This window comes from Urocampus carinirostris, chromosome 20 (assembly GCF_059441175.1).
Source record: "Urocampus carinirostris isolate Australia breed hairy pipefish chromosome 20, RoL_Ucar_1.0, whole genome shotgun sequence".
Taxonomy (NCBI): Eukaryota; Metazoa; Chordata; class Actinopteri; order Syngnathiformes; family Syngnathidae; genus Urocampus; species Urocampus carinirostris.
Genome location: NC_142368.1, coordinates 8,981,517 through 8,997,895, shown reverse-complemented (window position 1 = coordinate 8,997,895; position 16,379 = coordinate 8,981,517). Strand labels below are relative to the sequence as shown.

The window sequence follows — 16,379 nt, the reverse complement described above, 5'->3', positions numbered from 1 at the left end:
ATTCCTGACTGTTTTAAATTCATATTTATTTTATTTTATGTTTTAAAAAGGAAAGTGTATTCAATAAATATTTATCCTGTTCGGCCCCCAGCCAAAGGTGTGATTGGAGTTCTGGCCGTCTGTATAATTGAGTTTGACACCCCTGGTCTATACTATGTCTATACCATCTCCAGCGCACTAAGAACTTTGACATTTTTATTGTTTAATATCTCGTGCATCCATTCAATATGGTTGGTGTAAAGAAGAGGAATAAGAAAGCTTGATGCGGTTGAGAATATAGTTGGATCGCTTTTTTTCGGCCACTCTCTAACCTCTTGAAGCTTATCTTCTAAAAGTAAGTTACACATAACTTTATTTATCTTTATAGAGCATATTATTTTTTGAAATGTTTATTTTTAGTACAAAACAATACGGGTCACTTATACAAGCCTTAAACATGCAAAATATAGCACTGAAGCAACGTACGGACAAATTCAACTTATAAACGATCGAAAGTAGGGCAGCGTCTGTATATGCAGTAGTCTAGAGCAATAAACGAACTAATAAGACCTTTTTGGCCCGAACTGAGCCCAATTTCAGCTTGGGCTTAAGCTCTTACATGTACATCATATAAACATTTTAGAAACATAAAATTGCCTTGTTTACCCTTCAACATGGATTTGGATGGATTAGACATGCAACAGTCCTGTGAGCCTTTATCTGAATCCCTGTTCATGTTGAGCTGGTGGAACCGGAGGTGATGCAGGAGTCCTGGAAATAGTATTATTTTACTACACTTTTTAACTTAGCTCAAATAAATACAAAATTTGTATGTAGAACACTTAAAAATGAACCGACATCAGTTTAAGCCTTGTATGACATTGTAATTTTTTATTTATATGAAATGTTATATAAAATTGTGTGAATTTCCCTACGGGGATGAATAAAGTATCTAGCTATCTAGCTATCCTATCTATCTATCTATCTATCTATCTATCTATCTATCTATCTATCTATCTATCTATCTATCTATCTAAACACTGCAACTTATTTATTAAAACAGTTGCCATAGGGCCAATCCACATGATGGATAGTAAAATCAATACAGTTGTGCGGCAAGATTATTTTTAAAATTATAATTTCACAGTACAGAAGTTATTTGTGAAAAAAAAAAACACAAAATTCTTGACCATGTGAATGGAAATGAATTGGGATGGTTCTTTGGTTCCAATGTATTATGGGTTATTTAATGAATTACTAAAGGTTTCTTATTCATAGGTTTTGACAATCGTGATTCTTTTTTGGAATTCGACCCACGCGAAAAACGTGAGATTACTGACTACCTTATGTGTTGCCTTCCTTATAAGTCTTATACAGTACTGTATTAATTTTTTGATTGAACATAATGAGCTTTTATTTTTGGGGTCCAATATGCTGGTTCAACATTTTGGGTTTCAAACCCCTGAGCCTAAACAATGAAAAAGTGGCAATTTATACTTTAAAAAAAAAAAAAACCTTTCTTAACTTTCCTACATTTTTCAGCGTGGAGAGCACGGCTTTGCGCTTGATCACAGCGCTAGGCAGCTCAGAGGTTCAGCCACAGTTCACTCGCTTCCTCAACGACCCCAAAACTGTCCTGTCGGTTGAATCTGAGGAGTTGAACCGAGCTCTCATCCTAACGCTGGCCAGAGCCACGCACGTCACAGGTAACCTCCTGAGCCGCTAAAAAAAATAATTCCAACACCTCTCTTTTTGCATAAAGTGTCCCTCTGGCGTCTGCAGATTTCTTCACAGGCTCTGATTCAATCCACGGCACGTGGTGTAAAGACATCCTCCAGACGATCATGAACTTCACCCCGCATAACTGGGCTGCCCACACCCTCTCCTGCTTCCCGGCGCCGCTGCAGGTGTGAGACCGGACCCGGGTGGATTCCGGCTTGGCCCACTTTGACCCCTTCTTCCGCCCCGTCTATCCTGCCAGGCCTTCTTCAAGCAGAACAACGTTCCTCAGGAGCCGCGCTTCAACCTGAAGAAGAACGTGGAGGAGGAGTACCGGAAGTGGAAGTCCATGACCAATGAGGAGGACATCATCACGCACTTCTCCATGCAAGGCTCGCCGCCGTTCTTTCTTTGCCTGCTGTGGAAGATGCTTCTGGAGACGGACCACATCAACCAGATTGGATACAAGTCAGTACCGTATGACAGTGGTTGGCCACCGTTTCTGTACCACACACAGGTTTAATGTCCGACTATATTCTCCCGGCCCAATTATATTAGTATTAATAACAGTATAATAATAATAATAGGCCAAAACACACTATGTAAACACTATACCAATACTCCTCTGGATTACACGGGAAAAGGCACTTAAAGACCACTATATGTTTCTCAAAGGTAGAACAGTAATTGTATGCGGCATCAATTAACAACAATTCAAACAAGAATACGGGATTTTGTACAAAACGCTTCCAAAAACAAAAATCTGCATCCAAGTAATCACAATACTTCTCATACTTACGCACATTTATTGTTCAATGCAACAACAAAAGAGGATTTGAGCGTTCAAAAGTCGGCGTCTAAGTTGCATTTGAAATTCTGCAACAATTAAGAGGTCCTCCTCCGTGTTAGAGAGTGGCCGAAAAAAAGCGATCCAACTATTTTCTCAACCGCATCAAGCTTTCTTATTCCTCTTCTTTACACCAACCATATTGAATGGATGCACGAGATATTAAACAATAAAAATGTCAAAGTTCTCTAATCTAAAGAACTCTAATAAATATTTATTGAATACAATTTCCTTTTTAAAAAATTAAAAAATAAATAAATATGAATTTAAAACAGTCAGGAATATTATTCCAGAATAAACAAACTTAAACATTAAATGAATTAAGAATCGTTCCTCTCCATAAAAATATCTCCTGTCAAAACTATAAAAATTAAAATATGAAAAAACGGAAAATATAACTGCAAGATAGATAGATAGATACTTTATTCATCCCCGTAGGGGAAATTCACACTTCCAGCAGTATCCTTTTGTTTTTTATTAACAGGATGGCCTTGGGGTGCTGTGTTGTAGTTTAGCAACAGCGTAGTGGATGAGGTCACACACTAGGCCAAAAGTTGGACGTCCCTGCAGCAGATGGAAATCTTTGTGCCCAGGGTTACACCACCTCGTGTTCACGTAGATAGCGAGTCCACCTCCTCTCTGCTTCCCGCGGGCTTTTGTGTCTCTGTCTGTCCTAACAGCTCTGAAGCCGGGTATCTCCGTAAGCGTCCTGGATGCTAGACGTGAGCCACGTTTCCGTAAAACACAGCAAACTGCACTCCCTGTATGCTTTGATGTTTTTCACCAGCACAGCCAGTTCGTCGGTCTTACTTGGTAGAGAGTTCACACTCGCCATGATTACGGACAGCACCGAAGGCCCAAAACGCGGCTAGCCGCTTAGCCTTCACCTTAGCTCCGGTTCTGGAGCCACTATAGGGCCCCCTCATCAAGCCGGCACGAGAATTCTTCAGGGCAAGGAGTTGATTCCTTACAAGAAGGCACTCAAAGACCGCTCTGTTTTTCAAATGCAGAACAGTTACCGCATACAGCATCATTTAATTGTAACCATGTGTTTAAATATTACCCATTGTATTTTCTGGTATATCTGATCATAAGGCCCACTTTCAAATCCCTGGCCAATTTGGGGTTTTTAGATTATTCTTATAGTCTGGAAAATACGGTACATCTTCTAGACTACTATCAGCGTCGTCCTATTTGTGGCACGACATTTGCTTTTCATACCCTTTTTGAGTTTTTCTGTTGTTTTTTTTCTTCACCTTTTTAGGGTCCTGGAGAAAATCGGAGCACGCGCTCTAGTGGCCCACATGCGCACCTTTGCTGACTTCCTGGTCTACGAGTTCTCCACATCACCCGGAGGCCCGCAGCTCAACAAGTGCATTGAGATCCTCAACGACATGGTGTGGAAATACAACATTGTCACGCTGGACAGGGTCATCTTATGTTTGGTAAGCAAAAGTTTGCTCCCGAGCCCCGCGCCGAACTACCCCTCATACTCCACTTTCCACCCGCCAGGCGATGCGCAGCCACGAGCGCAACGAAGCGCAAGTTTGCTACTTTATCATCCAGCTTCTGCTGCTGAAGTCTGACGACTTCCGTAACCGGGTCAACGATTTTGTGAAGGAGAATGCTCCCGAGCACTGGCTGCAGAGCGACTGGCACAGCAAACATATGAGCTACCACAAGGTGAGCGAGTAAACACTAGGGCTGCAACGGTTAGTTGTCGACCAAAACAATAATAGGAATCGTAGACAGTGAATTCCCTTGTCGAATATTGTCTCCAGGGATCTCTTACCAGCAGTGACGCAACTCTCCATGAATGTACCGTATTTTCCGCACTATAGGGCGCACCGGGTTATAGGGCGCACCCCCAAAAAATAGTTTTTGGTCCTATATCTTCCATAGATAAGGCGCACCGGATTATAAGGCGCTACAATGGGAACGTCGACAAAACAGTCAGATGATTCAGTCAAACTGATTACCCCCTTAACATTCCCAAAGCATGCAAAAAAGCAAATATGTGTCGTAGACACGTGCGGATGCGGTGTCCGTACGATGTCACTTAAATGCGTCATTTCAAATATCATTCGGAAGGTTAAAGTCTTGGAATTCAAGAAATGCCAACCATTCCTTACTTTCTATTTTCTTTTTCGCTCGCAACTTTACTGTGCATATGACAATAAACACTTGGAATTAAATTTAATTCACTCAACTCATCACAGCAACATCAAGATCGTTCTAAAACAAGAGACCGGGAAAATATAAAGCCGCATAACTCACCTAAGTTCTCACGTTCAATAATGATACGCAATCATGGTCTTCTTACAACCGTGAGTGTAGTAAATCCAGGAGAGTAAAATGTTTTCAAATACAGACTAATGAAACATGTTTCTTTATGGCGAAGTTTAGCAAGCTTGCTATTCAGTCATCCTTTTCGGCCAATTGCAGGGTTTGTTTTGGCCCTCTAGCGTATCCGAGGCTCCGAATAACTTCAGCCAATAGCGATCGATTTAACGGATGATTGACACATCTTTTTCGGCCAATTGCAGGGTTTGTTTTGGCACGCTAGCCTATCCGAGGCTCCGAATAACTTCAACCAATAGCGATCGATTTAACGGATGATTGACACATCTTTTTCGGCCAATTGCAGGGTTTGTTTTGGCCCTCTAGCGTATCCAAGGCTCCGAATAACTTCAGCCAATAGCGATCGATTCAAATGATGATTGACACATTGGTTAGCCAATGAAACGCCGGTATATAAATCCCAGCATACACCGCGGACTACTCCGCGTTCGGGGGAAAATCGAGTCGGCGGCAGTTGCGTAAGTTGCGAGACCTTGCGAATTTAATATTGATCCATATATAAGGCGCACTGTATTATAAGGCGCATGGTCAGCTTTTGAAAAAAATTAAGACTTTTAGGTACGCCTTATAGTGCGGAAAATACGGTAATCTCTGCTAAAGTTGCTTATGCGCAATAATGTCTCTGTCTCGAGCGGTAACGTTCAGAAAGGACAGCGTCATCATCAAGTATGCTTACCAAATCTTTTAACAGGGTTTGTGCAGGTGCTTGAAATCCTCGAATATTCTAGAAATCTATATTTATGATTGCATGGTTCAAAAAGTGTCTGGATTCAGGAAGAATTGCTTGTAAATTCTTGAAATTGTTGTTTAAGCTTTCCAATGATATTCGGCATGACATATTTCACTGACTGGTGACATTGTAGAGACACGTATTTGTTAATCAAAAGTCCAGCGGACTGTAGGAATGTTAAGGGGTTAAGGTACCGTATATCATTAAAACTCTTTCTGTGTAATGTCTTTCTTTGTAAATATCTCCTGTTTCATTGTGGGCACATGCGGCTTATAGTCAGGTGCGGCTTATGTATGTACAAAAGATTTTTCCTTTAAAAATGTACTGGACGCGGCTTATAGTCATCTGCGCATAATTAGAATTTCACGTAATCGTTTCAATAGTCAGTGACTAGTCGACTGTTAAAATAGCCTTTAGTTGCAGGTATAGTAAACACGTGGTTTCACACGAGGCAGTCGCGCAATTTGCAGTTGTTACATGTTCAATGGTGGGTTTCTGTTTTTTGTTTTTCAGAAATACCCAGAGAAATTATACTTTGAGGGTGTGGCAGAGCAGCTGAACCCGCCCATACAGGTGCAGCATGAGTACATGCCCATCTACTTTGGCAACGTGTGCTTGCGTTTCTTGCCCGTCTTTGACATCGTCATCCACCGCTTCCTGGAACTCATCCCCGTCTCCAAGTCCCTGGAGACGCTGCTGGACCACCTGGGTGGACTCTACAAGTTTCACGGTTGTGAAACTAGTTTTGAACCAGCTTAAGTTCAAATGCTTAATGATTTTTTTTTTATCTTAACAGACCGGCCAGTGACTTACCTATACAATACTCTCCACTACTATGAACGGCACCTGAGGGACAGAACCAGCCTAAAGCGGAAGTTGGTGCATGCCATCATGTTGTCGCTCAAGGTATTAACTATTTAAAGCAGGCATGTCAAACCGGAGACGGCCTTTTGGATGATTTTAAAGCTTCACCACATTTGCATCGAATAAATACCATATTTTATGGACTAAAAGTCCGTTTCTTTCCATAGTATGGCCAGGGGGTGTGACTTATACTCCGGTGAGACTTATATGTGGAATTATAAACACACTATCATATAATTGAGTTTCCTTTTTTTATTACCGGTACAAACTATCATTTTACACGTTAATTTCAAATGAAACCTCAAGAGGGCGCTTTAGGACCGTGTTAATAGTTTCAATCTCGACCGTGACGTAGAAGCGGAAAGAGGAAGCACCTTAGACGAGGCAGACGTAGCGAAAACTAGACCTGTGAAGCCTTTTTCTGGGTAATTCCTTTCCACAAATTTCCGAGACTTCGTGGAATTTTGCTAAAATGTCTTTAATTTGGGTTGATTGATTGCTAGCTGCGTCCCTGCCATCTTGCCGGAACCTCTTCTCGCCGTTTCTGAACTGTGACGGCGACATGAAGAGCATGCTGGGATATACGCAGCTCGTTTGTTTACGTTCTGTAAAATCTGGAAGCAGCGCGTACTGTACTGTATTTCTGAGTTTGTTTCCTGTAACACCTTTGTAACTAGAGACAGTATGTTCCTGTTCAGGTACATTGTAACCTGAAACATTTGTATTTAGAGACATTCATAAGTAGATCTAACACTGTATACTGTACACCAGGGGTGTCAAACTCATTTTAACTCGGGGGCCACACGATAGAACAAACATTCTGTCGGGGGCCGGACTCGGAGAGAAAGAAAAAGTGAGAGAAAGAAATAAGAGAAAGAGGGAGGGAAAAGGAGAGGGCGGGACAGAGAAAGAGAGAGAGGGAGAGAGCGTGAGTAACAAAAGATAAAAAGTCGTGAGAGAGGGGGAAATGAAAGGGAGAGGAAGAAAGAAAGCCAAAGAGAAATAGAAAGAGAGAAGGAGAGAAGAGAAAAGAAAGTGCGAATGGTAGGAAGAGCGAAAGAAAAAAGAGAGAAAAGGAAAAAAGGAAGTTAGAGCAAAATAAGTTAAAAAGACACAAAGACACAAAGAGCAACAAAGGAAGAGAAAAAGAGAGACACAGAGAGTGAATGAGACAGAGACAGTGGGAGAAAAGGGGTGAGAGAGAGAGAGAGAGAGAGAAAGAAATACAAGTACAGTGTCTTTGTTCGAGGCACCTTTCTTTGGCAACATCAAGTTGACATATTTCAACCTGCAGCTTGTTTTTCTCTTGCGCCTCTCTGATCTGGCCCGCGGGCCGCCTGTTTGACACCTGTGCCGTACACTTATTTAGCCTGTTCTATTATTACTTTAAATTGCCTTTTATGATATGTATGGTTTTGGTGTTGGAATTTATCAACTACTTTTCCCCTGAAAATGCGACCTAGTACTCCTGGTGTGACTTGTATATGTTTTTTTCCCTTCTTAACTATGCACGATTTGGCCGGTGCGACTTATAGTCCAGAAAATCTGGTAACCATGGCGTTTGTCCGTGGCACAGGATAATCGGACCCCTGGCTGGTGCTTGAGCGAGACCTACCTTAAGTTCGGCATGAACCAGAGAGACGATAACATTTGGACGCCCGACGACACTTACTACTGCAAGCTGATTGGACGGCTGGTGGATAATATCCTTCACTTTTTTATTTATTCATTTTTAAATGAGTTTACCTCACAAGCTTTTGATCCAAGCATCTTGTTGAACACTTTCTTGACTCACCCCTCTCACCCATGGCGGGCAAGTCTCCCGGCCCGTTCCCCAATTGTGACTGGAGGTTCAACGAGTTCCCCAACCCGGCAGCTCACGCACTGTACGTCACTTGCGTGGAGCTGATGGCTCTGGCCGTGCCTGGCAAGGACGTGGGAAACGCGCTCCTTAACGTCGTCCTCAAGTGGTATGAATATACATATAATATACAGTGTTCATTTTACCTGTGAAAAGTGATGGGTCCTGGGGACTTGCATGCTCAAAAATCTATGGGTCCCAAGCAATGTTCCCTGTAATTTTCCTTACGGGTCTGAGCGTTCACACAAAGTCGGTGAGCAACACTTGAAACAACTGTGAGCAACCATAATCGCAAGTGTGGCAAGAAAATTAATTATCAAACATGTCCAAAACTTGACATCAAGTTACATTTTGCTGAGTTTCCGGCAATGCAAAATTATTTTTCTCTTTTGAATGAATTGACTCGTGTACTATTGCAAAGGTTGTAAGGCCTACAAACGTCGTTTGTTCTTACAATTATTTCACAAGATATCCATTTTTTTTAATTTTCTGATATATTTTGTCGCATGATATTAACATTTTTGGGGGCTTATTTAGTCGGTTGTAAGATACAGAACTGTACTTAAACACGTTTTTAGTGGAAGTACAATGTTGGCAACAAGATTCACTTGATATAATTGGAAATTATTTGAACGCAACACAAACTTTTTCTTCTTTTTCCCGTGTTTTTTCTACTTTTTTTTAAATTCCTTTAAAAAAAACTCATTGTGTTTATTTTTTCCGAACTGTTACTTTTTTTCTTTTTGTTCTCTATTTGCTTTTTTCCTACATTTCTTTCTTTTCTTTTTTTTTTTTCTAAATTTTTCCTTCTTTTTTCTCTTCCTTCTGTTTCTTTTTTCTCAGCTTTTCACAAATTTTTCATTTTGGTATTTTTTTCTTTTTTGTTCTATTCCCCCTTCCTTTAAGTCATTTTGTGCATAATTTTACATAATATTTGGTCATGTTGGGATTAAAGAAGCAAAAACAACCTGAAGAGCCGTTTAGGACCCGAAAGAGCCGGTTCCTTTTAGTGAGCCGAGCCGAAGAAGCCGGTTCTCGAAAACTACTGACTTAACTCAACTTCGTTCTACTTCAACCTTGATTTCAACATACCGCATTTAGAGCACAGCGTCAGGGGAACCCGTGTATTTTTACCTTCATGCACTGTAACTTTGACTTAAGTCGCTTCTTAATTAGTAATTTTGATCCCTCATTTTTGTGCGATGACTAGATTTTCTTGTGCGCTGAGAATGTGCGAGCAGTGCGCAATTGCGCACGCGCGCAGCTTAGAGGGAACACTGGTCCCAACAGAGATTTATGGGTCCCCAAAATTTAGTGTGCTCCATGCTCTTACAAACTGTCGTATTTTCCCTTACAAAATACAAAAAAAATATTTTTTTTTCCAAACATGTTTATTTACGTAGTTTAACATTTTCTATTGTACATGTGTTCCCCTATATAATATATATCGTTAATGACCATCTTGTTGTGAGACACTGAGTTGCTCGACATGAATGAGGTTTATTATCAAAAAAAAAAAAGTTCAAAAATGAAGTCGCTTGGACGTTCACTGTAGAAGGAAAAAATACATGCAAATATAATTACCGTATTTTCCGCTCTATAAGGCGCACCATGTTATAAGGAGCACCTTCAATGAATGATATATTTTTAAACTTTTTCCATACTTAAGGCGCCCCACATTATAAGGCGCTATAAGTGCATGCTGGTATAAGATCAGGTAATTGTGCAATTTTGTAATTGTAATCCTGTGCAGTCCTTCGGAACATTTTTGTGATTAAGGGCGTCATAAATAAATGTGACTTAACTTGACTTGGCTACCGTAGAGGATGTAGTTACGTTATGCAACCGTTAGAGGGTGCCGCGCTAAAGGGAATGTCAACAAAACAGTCAGATAGGTCAGTCAAACTTTATTAATAGATAACAAACAAGCTTTCCACAACTCCGTTCACTCCCAAAATGAATAAACAGCTGTTTAATTATTTTCTCTGAGGTAAAGCATTTTCGTGACACATCGTTGAACAACAGCAAGGCATAACATTTTACTTTTCCTCCGTTTAGTCAATACGCAAAAAAACGTCTGATACTGTTATGATAAATTAAACGTTAGTGCAATCGCAATATAGTGACACTCGTAATGTGCAAAAACAACCAGTGCAAAACAATAACAATAAAGCAATAACATAATAACTGTAAAATGTAAAACGTAAACACACACCAAGTTGGACCACCTCTGAATTCTTTAATGTTAAGTTCCCGTGCCAGCGCTGTTGCCTTCATTCGAAGTTATTGTACTGACACTTCTACTTGCTGCTCTTTGTTCAACAACCCACTGTTCAAGTGTGTCCTCTAACTGTGGCCATCTCGCTTTTATTGCCACGGAAACTTTGTTTAGTCTTCCTTACTTGGCGCAGCTTATCCTCATGCTTCCTCTACTTGTTGCTGCTCTATTTTCGTGTTCTACTGCGTGACTGATCGCCTTGAGTTTAAACTCTGCGTTGTAAGCGTGTCTCTTAATAGGAGCCATTTCAGGGCCTTTATACAAACGCACAAATAAAAGAGAATCGTTGTTTAATATTTCCCAGTATACACAGCGCACTTCTTCTACGCGAAAAATGGAGTCGGTGGCTGCTTCTCTTAGTTGCGAGACCTTGCAATTCAATATTGATCCATATATAAGGCGCACCGGATTATAAGGTACATAGTCAGCTTTTTTTTAAAAAAGAATCAGATTTTATGTGCGCCTTATAGTGCGGAAAATACGGTAAGTAGAATAATACATTTTCTTATTCAAATTATGAATTCATTTTCTGCATTAAATTATTGTTGGTAATATACTGATTAAGAGGGATCGCCACAAACCTGTCTTTTTTCATTTTCTCCTTTTATACTTCCTTTTTTTCTCAACTTCTTTACACAACATAATCATTCGTAATATAATGCATCAAAGCAAGTGAGCCGTTTGAGAGCCAGCTCTCTTTAACGAGTTGAGCCGAAAAAGCCGGTTCTCTAAAAAGAAACGGACTTTCACTAGACAACTCAAACTGGAGATCGGCGTGCAGACAAAAACTCGTCCCGGGGACGCACGTTGATTTGACGTCATTATTTTTGCGTCCCCAGCAAAAATAATGCGTCTAGGACGCAGGGACGCGGCCAAACGAGAACACTGAATATATATTCTATACCTTTAACGCCAGAAGTTAAAAAAAAACATTTTCGAAGCCACATTTTTACCAAGCATTCTTTAAAAACCCTTTTTTTTTTCAGAAACCAAAAAAGCTTTTCACAACAGGGGCCTACGGGTGCTTGAAAATACTTTCATTTTTATTTTGTGTTTTCAAGCATTGAAAAGTACTTTTTTGGCAGTAGTGCTTGTGTAAAATGGGATCAGGGAAAGGTAGCACTAATAACCATGATGAAGATATTACATGTGGTGAACAATGGTAAGTGAAAAACCATTTTAAGTGAAAAAACATTTTTTATGATATTAAAGGAATATGTCAACAATAAAGGCCTTACAGGTGAGAACCAGAAAAGTTTTGTGTTCATATTCGGCCGGTATGAACCATACATGATTCAATTGTTTGTTTGTTTGTACATGATTCAAATTGAATCGTTTCTTCCGGCGCCGTCACGAATGGCAGCTCCCGTGTTATTTTCGATTTTTCGATTGTTCTCAGCTCAGGGATGCTGCTAGAAATGTGAATTTCCCTTCGGGGATGAATAAAGTATCTATCTATCTATCTATCTATCTAAATTGTTGCCATATTTTACAGCAAGTCTGCTCAAAAATAATGCCGATACCGCCTTCTGGTGGCTTTGCCGTGCCATTTCATTTCCTACCTCGTGATTAACGGCAACTGGCTTTTGTTTTTCTGGCATTGTCCTATTAAACGTCATCGCACCTTAAGTGCATGCTACAACTAAACAGGTCGCTATGAAATGTATATTCGTGCAAGGATTACGAATTGATTATGGAAATTTATTATTACCTATGCAAAAAAATTGAGATAGCATTCCCCCGTGGTAAATTGTAATGGGAATAACTTCCTGCAACTGAAAATGTAAGCTACGTGTTACCAGCATTTTAACAACTATATGGGGAGAGATCTTTCTTAAAATTTTTACACATTTATTGGTCAGCTCAACAAATATATTTGCATTTTACTCAAGATCTAAAAATGTCTCATGCTAGATGAGTTGTGGATCTGCAAAATACACGGTTCGCATCGGATTCCCTATTTTAATGGTACTGTATAATTGAAAAATTGGCTTGAAAGTCCTCTTAAAGGTGCTAGAATTTGGCCATGTAAAAAGGTTTAAGAACCCTGTAAAAGGTTGGATCAAAAAAAAGTCAAGTTACTTTTATTGTTTTAGCTCAGTATTTACTTTGGGCATTTGACGAAAGCTTTACAGTACGGGGGTACATTTTGTAGTAATGATTGAAATGAGTTTGTGTTTTTAGCACTCAAAATATAAATTAGCATATGCAGACGTAATTTCTATCTCAAAATATGTATTAATACAATTATAGACTTTGCAGTATTATTTCAACGTAAAGGTGTCCAAATTATGACCCAGGAGCAGTGTTCCCTCAAGCACATTCTCGGCGCACAAATAAATCTAGCCAGCGCACAAAAATGAGGGCTCAAAATTACTTATTAAGAAGCGACTTAAGGCAAAGTTACAGTGCATGTAGGTAAAAATACACTGGTCCCCCTGACGTTGTGTCCTAAATGCGGTAGTCGAACAAAGTTGAGTAAAGTTAGTAGAGTATGTCGAGAACCGGCTTCTTCGGCTCGGCTCACTAAAAAGGATTCTAAACGGCTCTTCAGGTTGTTTTTGCTTCTTTAATCCCAACATGACTAAATATTAAGTAAAATTATGCACAAAATGACTTAAAGGAAGGGGGGAATAGAACAAAAAAGAAAAAAGATACCAAAATGAAAAAGTAGTGAAAAGCTGAGAAAAAAAGAAACAAAAATAAAGAGAAAAAAAGCCAGAAAAAAAGAAAAGAAAGAAATGTAGGAAAAAAGTAAATAGATAACAAAAAGAAAAAAGTAACAGCTCGGAAAAAATAAACACAATGAGATTTTTTTTTAAAGGAATTTAAAAAAAGTGGAAAAAAAACCACAGAAAAAAGAATACAAAAAAAGTTTGTGTTGAATTCAAATAATTTCCAATGATATCAAGTGAATCGTGTTGCCAACATTGTACTTTCACTAAAAAATGTGATTAAGGAACAGTTCTGTATCTTAAAACCGACTAAATAAGCGCCCAAAAATGTTAATATCATGCGACAAAATATATCAGGGAATAAAAAGAAATGGATATCATGTGAAAGAATCGTAAGAATAAACGACATTTGTAGGCTGTACAACCTTTGCAACAGTACACGAGTCAATTCATTCAAAAGAGAAAAATCATTTTGCATTGCCGGAAACTCAGCAAAATGTAACTTGATGGCAAGTTTTGGACATGTTTGATAATTAATTATCTTGCCACACTTGGGATTATGGTGGCTCACTGTTGTTTCAAGCGTTGCTCACCGACTTTGTGTGAACGCTCAGACCCGTAAGGAAAATTACAGGGAACATTGCCCAGGAGCCAAATATAGCCCATTTACCAAATTTCAGCACTCTGCAATGTATATTGATAACAATACTTGCTCCTTTAAAGGAGCTGCAAAGACTTTGGAACTTTTTTGCTCGCGACCGCCACCTCTGGCTTGTTTCATTAGAGCAGCCTCTGTCAAACACGCTTGTGTTGCACGTGCAAGTACGTGCACGTTGACAGATTAAGAACAATGGATGGCCTTACCCATACCTAATTTTAGATCATTGTGGATATGTTCGGGCATCAAGATTGATATTGAGTTGCAATATAGTTGTTGTTTTTGTGATTTATTCTTAATATGCGTTACAAGTACTGCAAGGATTCCTGGGTATTGTCAAAGAATCTTTTAAAACAAAAACATGTCAAATAGAAAAACAAATGAGGAATCTACAAAAACCAGAATACCAAGGAAGAGAAAACAAAATACATATTCAGAAAGGACTGAGCAGAATTACGCACGGGGATTTAAGGGATATCTCATCCCGAAGAATTAAGGTACTTGCTGTTGTGGTTGTAAATGTAAATGGTCTGCATTTCTATAGCACTTTTCAAGTCACTAAAGACCTTCCAAAGCGCTTTACAATGTGCTTCACACTTACCCATTCACACACACACACTCCCACACCGATAGCAGCGTCAGCCATGCAAGGCAACGACCTGCTTTTCGGGGGCGTTAGGGATTCAGTGTCTTGCCCTAGGACACTTCAACATATAACACGGAGGAGCCGGGAATCGAACCTGCCACCTCTTGATCCCACACACAGTGGCGGCTTGCTCAAATAGCATGATGTTTGGATAGCACTTGCGTGTTTCATTACGTGCGTGTTCTACTTCTAAAATTCTAAATAGTCCTGTACTTCTTTAAAAAAAATACAAAAGAATCCTCCGTTGAGGCCTATTATTCAACTCAAGCAACCCTTTTAGTGAAAATTCCGTTACTCTTTTCTGTTACTAGATTCTTAATCTTGTCATTTGCCCTACTTGTTCCCGTTGTGTGATCACATTTTTTTTTCCCTTCATTTTTGTTTGGTGCCCTTAGTGGGGAACTTGTTTTTAGGTAGTGCTTACAGCAATTGACTATCTCAGGGAACCGTATTATTTTTTCTCTAGATTATTGTATTTCTACTGTTTTTACGATCCACTAAACTGTACACAACTGTCAATGTTACCTAATTAGCTAACAACTTGGTGTAGTAATTTTCGTTATTTTTTTTTAGTGCGTGATGTTGCCAAATTTGCTTACCTTTCGAGCAAATGTCAAGCAAATGACAAAATATCCGTCATAAGCCCACAATAGAAAGAAAAAAATTGAAGGTACAGGATTAACGTCACTCTACACCACTACCACAAGCCTCTCCTCTCTCCCCAATCATTTTATCTAATGTGTTCCGCCCCGAAAACAGCTTAGCTAAACGCAGATAGGCGCAGTGAGAAAAAAGCGTAAGGAGTCTTAAAACCCAGTTGGGCATTGTTAACACGTACTTTAGAAAGTATTTGAATGCTACCTTTCTAAGGACACCTCAAACAATGCACCCCCTCATTTGAAAAACGTTTTGTCGTACCAGATAAAAGGATAAATAGTACATAAAGTGACAAAATAAATGAAAACAATTATAAATATATAAATACTTTGTATTTATGTCATATATTTAGGTATTGGTTTTTGTGTTAATTTATTAATATGGTTTATATTGGCAGTGTCTGAAACTCATGACAAAAAGTTACCGGACACAGACAACTCTGAAAAGTTGCCTGCCCAGCCATAAAGTTGCCTGCCCCATTTTTCACAACTTGAAACGCAATAAGACAACTAATCGCACAAAACCCATTGTTGAAAAGTATTAAGGATTGATAATCACAATATATAACGGAACAACACTTAAAAATTAAGTTTATTATAAATCTACTTATAACATTCATTGCATGGATATGACATTGCTGTTTTCCATCTGCCATCAGTATGTACCGGTATTTACTCATCTTCATTCATGCAATGTTTGCGTTGCGTCGTCTGCTACAAGCCACGTGAACTCCTCTTTCCACGATGCTTTTAATGTACGTTTACCTTTTGTAGCGTCATACAATTTTGCTAGCTTCTTTTGAATCTTTCTTTTGGGGCTAAGGTTTTGGCTTGAATCCTGGTAAGGATATGTCAGAGTGTGCAGTTTCCTCATGCGTGAGAAGATAAGCAGGACATTGTTGTTGAGCCTTTAAGCATATTTATTCCGCAACAGGAAGGAAACAACAACACGGCTCCATTCAATTCAACATGGCGATCAACAATAAGCAAATTGAAAAATGGTGCGTGCGTATTGACGTCATAAAATAGAAAACGTCTTACTGCAAAACCACGAGTAAGAGCGCTATTAAATTGACAAATCATAACAATTCCTAAACACTTCTCC

The 16,379-nt window shown here is 39.3% G+C and overlaps 1 protein-coding gene across 2 annotated transcripts in view; it reads left to right on the top strand.

The window, feature by feature from the left end:
• med23 (mediator complex subunit 23) overlaps positions 1-16,379 on the top strand; it is a 43,752-nt gene that overhangs the window by 18,574 nt on the left and 8,799 nt on the right. For both annotated transcript variants that reach the window (XM_088325719.1, XM_088325720.1), the window contains 9 exons: positions 1,522-1,685; positions 1,762-1,886; positions 1,961-2,166; positions 3,810-3,990; positions 4,058-4,228; positions 6,150-6,366; positions 6,433-6,542; positions 8,077-8,203; positions 8,305-8,470. In XM_088325719.1, the coding sequence (XP_088181845.1) occupies positions 1,522-1,685; positions 1,762-1,886; positions 1,961-2,166; positions 3,810-3,990; positions 4,058-4,228; positions 6,150-6,366; positions 6,433-6,542; positions 8,077-8,203; positions 8,305-8,470 (1,467 nt within the window). The remainder of the gene's footprint in view (positions 1-1,521; positions 1,686-1,761; positions 1,887-1,960; positions 2,167-3,809; positions 3,991-4,057; positions 4,229-6,149; positions 6,367-6,432; positions 6,543-8,076; positions 8,204-8,304; positions 8,471-16,379) is intronic.